Raw genomic sequence first — 911 nt, forward strand, 5'->3', positions numbered from 1 at the left:
TGTGTGTGTGTGTGTGTGTGTGTGTGTGTATATTGTGTGTTTCAGTGCAGTCTCCAGTGCACGCCCTGGGGTATAAAGACATCTTTAGAACAGCAGGTGGCAGAGCTCAAGGCGAACACTAAGGTCCAATCAACAGATTCCCCAGATCTAAAGGACAGCCAACTCATTTCAGGTAACATAATCACCTCTGCTTCTCCCAAACAAAAAACTCAGTTGGACACCATGTAAACCTCTTTAATAAGGGGTGCTCCGATCAGGGTTTTTGGGGCGGATCACTGATTGCTGGAAGCAGTATTGGTTGATACCGATCACTGGGTCTATTTGAAGCCTTCTGTTTATCATTGCATATATTTATCATATATTCATTTTAATAGTCTTAACAACAATGTATGTGTATTAAAATTAACAGAAGATAATGTATTGTGTATTGTCAACTGTTTACTTTTATTGACAGGAAACGGTCAACATTCTACTTCCTCTGTTAGGAACACACCTTAAACAGCTCTGAAAAGAAGAACTGAAAATAGCAGCCATGACGGAACAGTCACACATGTTTAGAGGATATATCAGTAATTGTTTTGCTTTTTGTCCTAGCTCAAAATTTAAAAAATGTCCTTTCAATCACTGCAGACACTTTTTCGGTAATAGCAACAATTTTTCTCACGAGTAGTGCGTCATCTGATCAGCCAATCTGATCTGCATTTATGGAGACCACCAATCAAACTATTCAACCCTCATGTTGTCCTCGGTTCAAATTGACCCTTTTTCTTATATCAATGTTCTTTTTACTTACTCAAAATAACATGACTGATTCCACACAATGCTCTTTGGCAAATCTCTTCTTTCATTAATTTTGGGGTGTCTTATTCAATTTTATAGCATTTGGAGAAAAAAATTGAAGTGGTTTTGAA

General features: G+C 37.7%; 1 protein-coding gene across 2 annotated transcripts in view; it reads left to right on the forward strand.

Moving 5' to 3' along the window:
- The window catches only part of LOC116686544 (dapper homolog 3), a 49817-nt gene that overhangs the window by 43981 nt on the left and 4925 nt on the right, over nucleotides 1-911 (forward strand). For both annotated transcript variants that reach the window (XM_032511556.1, XM_032511557.1), the window contains one exon: nucleotides 46-172. In XM_032511556.1, the coding sequence (XP_032367447.1) occupies nucleotides 46-172 (127 nt within the window). The remainder of the gene's footprint in view (nucleotides 1-45; nucleotides 173-911) is intronic.

The sequence above is a fragment of the Etheostoma spectabile genome, unplaced genomic scaffold (genome assembly GCF_008692095.1).
Source record: "Etheostoma spectabile isolate EspeVRDwgs_2016 unplaced genomic scaffold, UIUC_Espe_1.0 scaffold393, whole genome shotgun sequence".
NCBI lineage: Eukaryota > Metazoa > Chordata > Actinopteri > Perciformes > Percidae > Etheostoma > Etheostoma spectabile.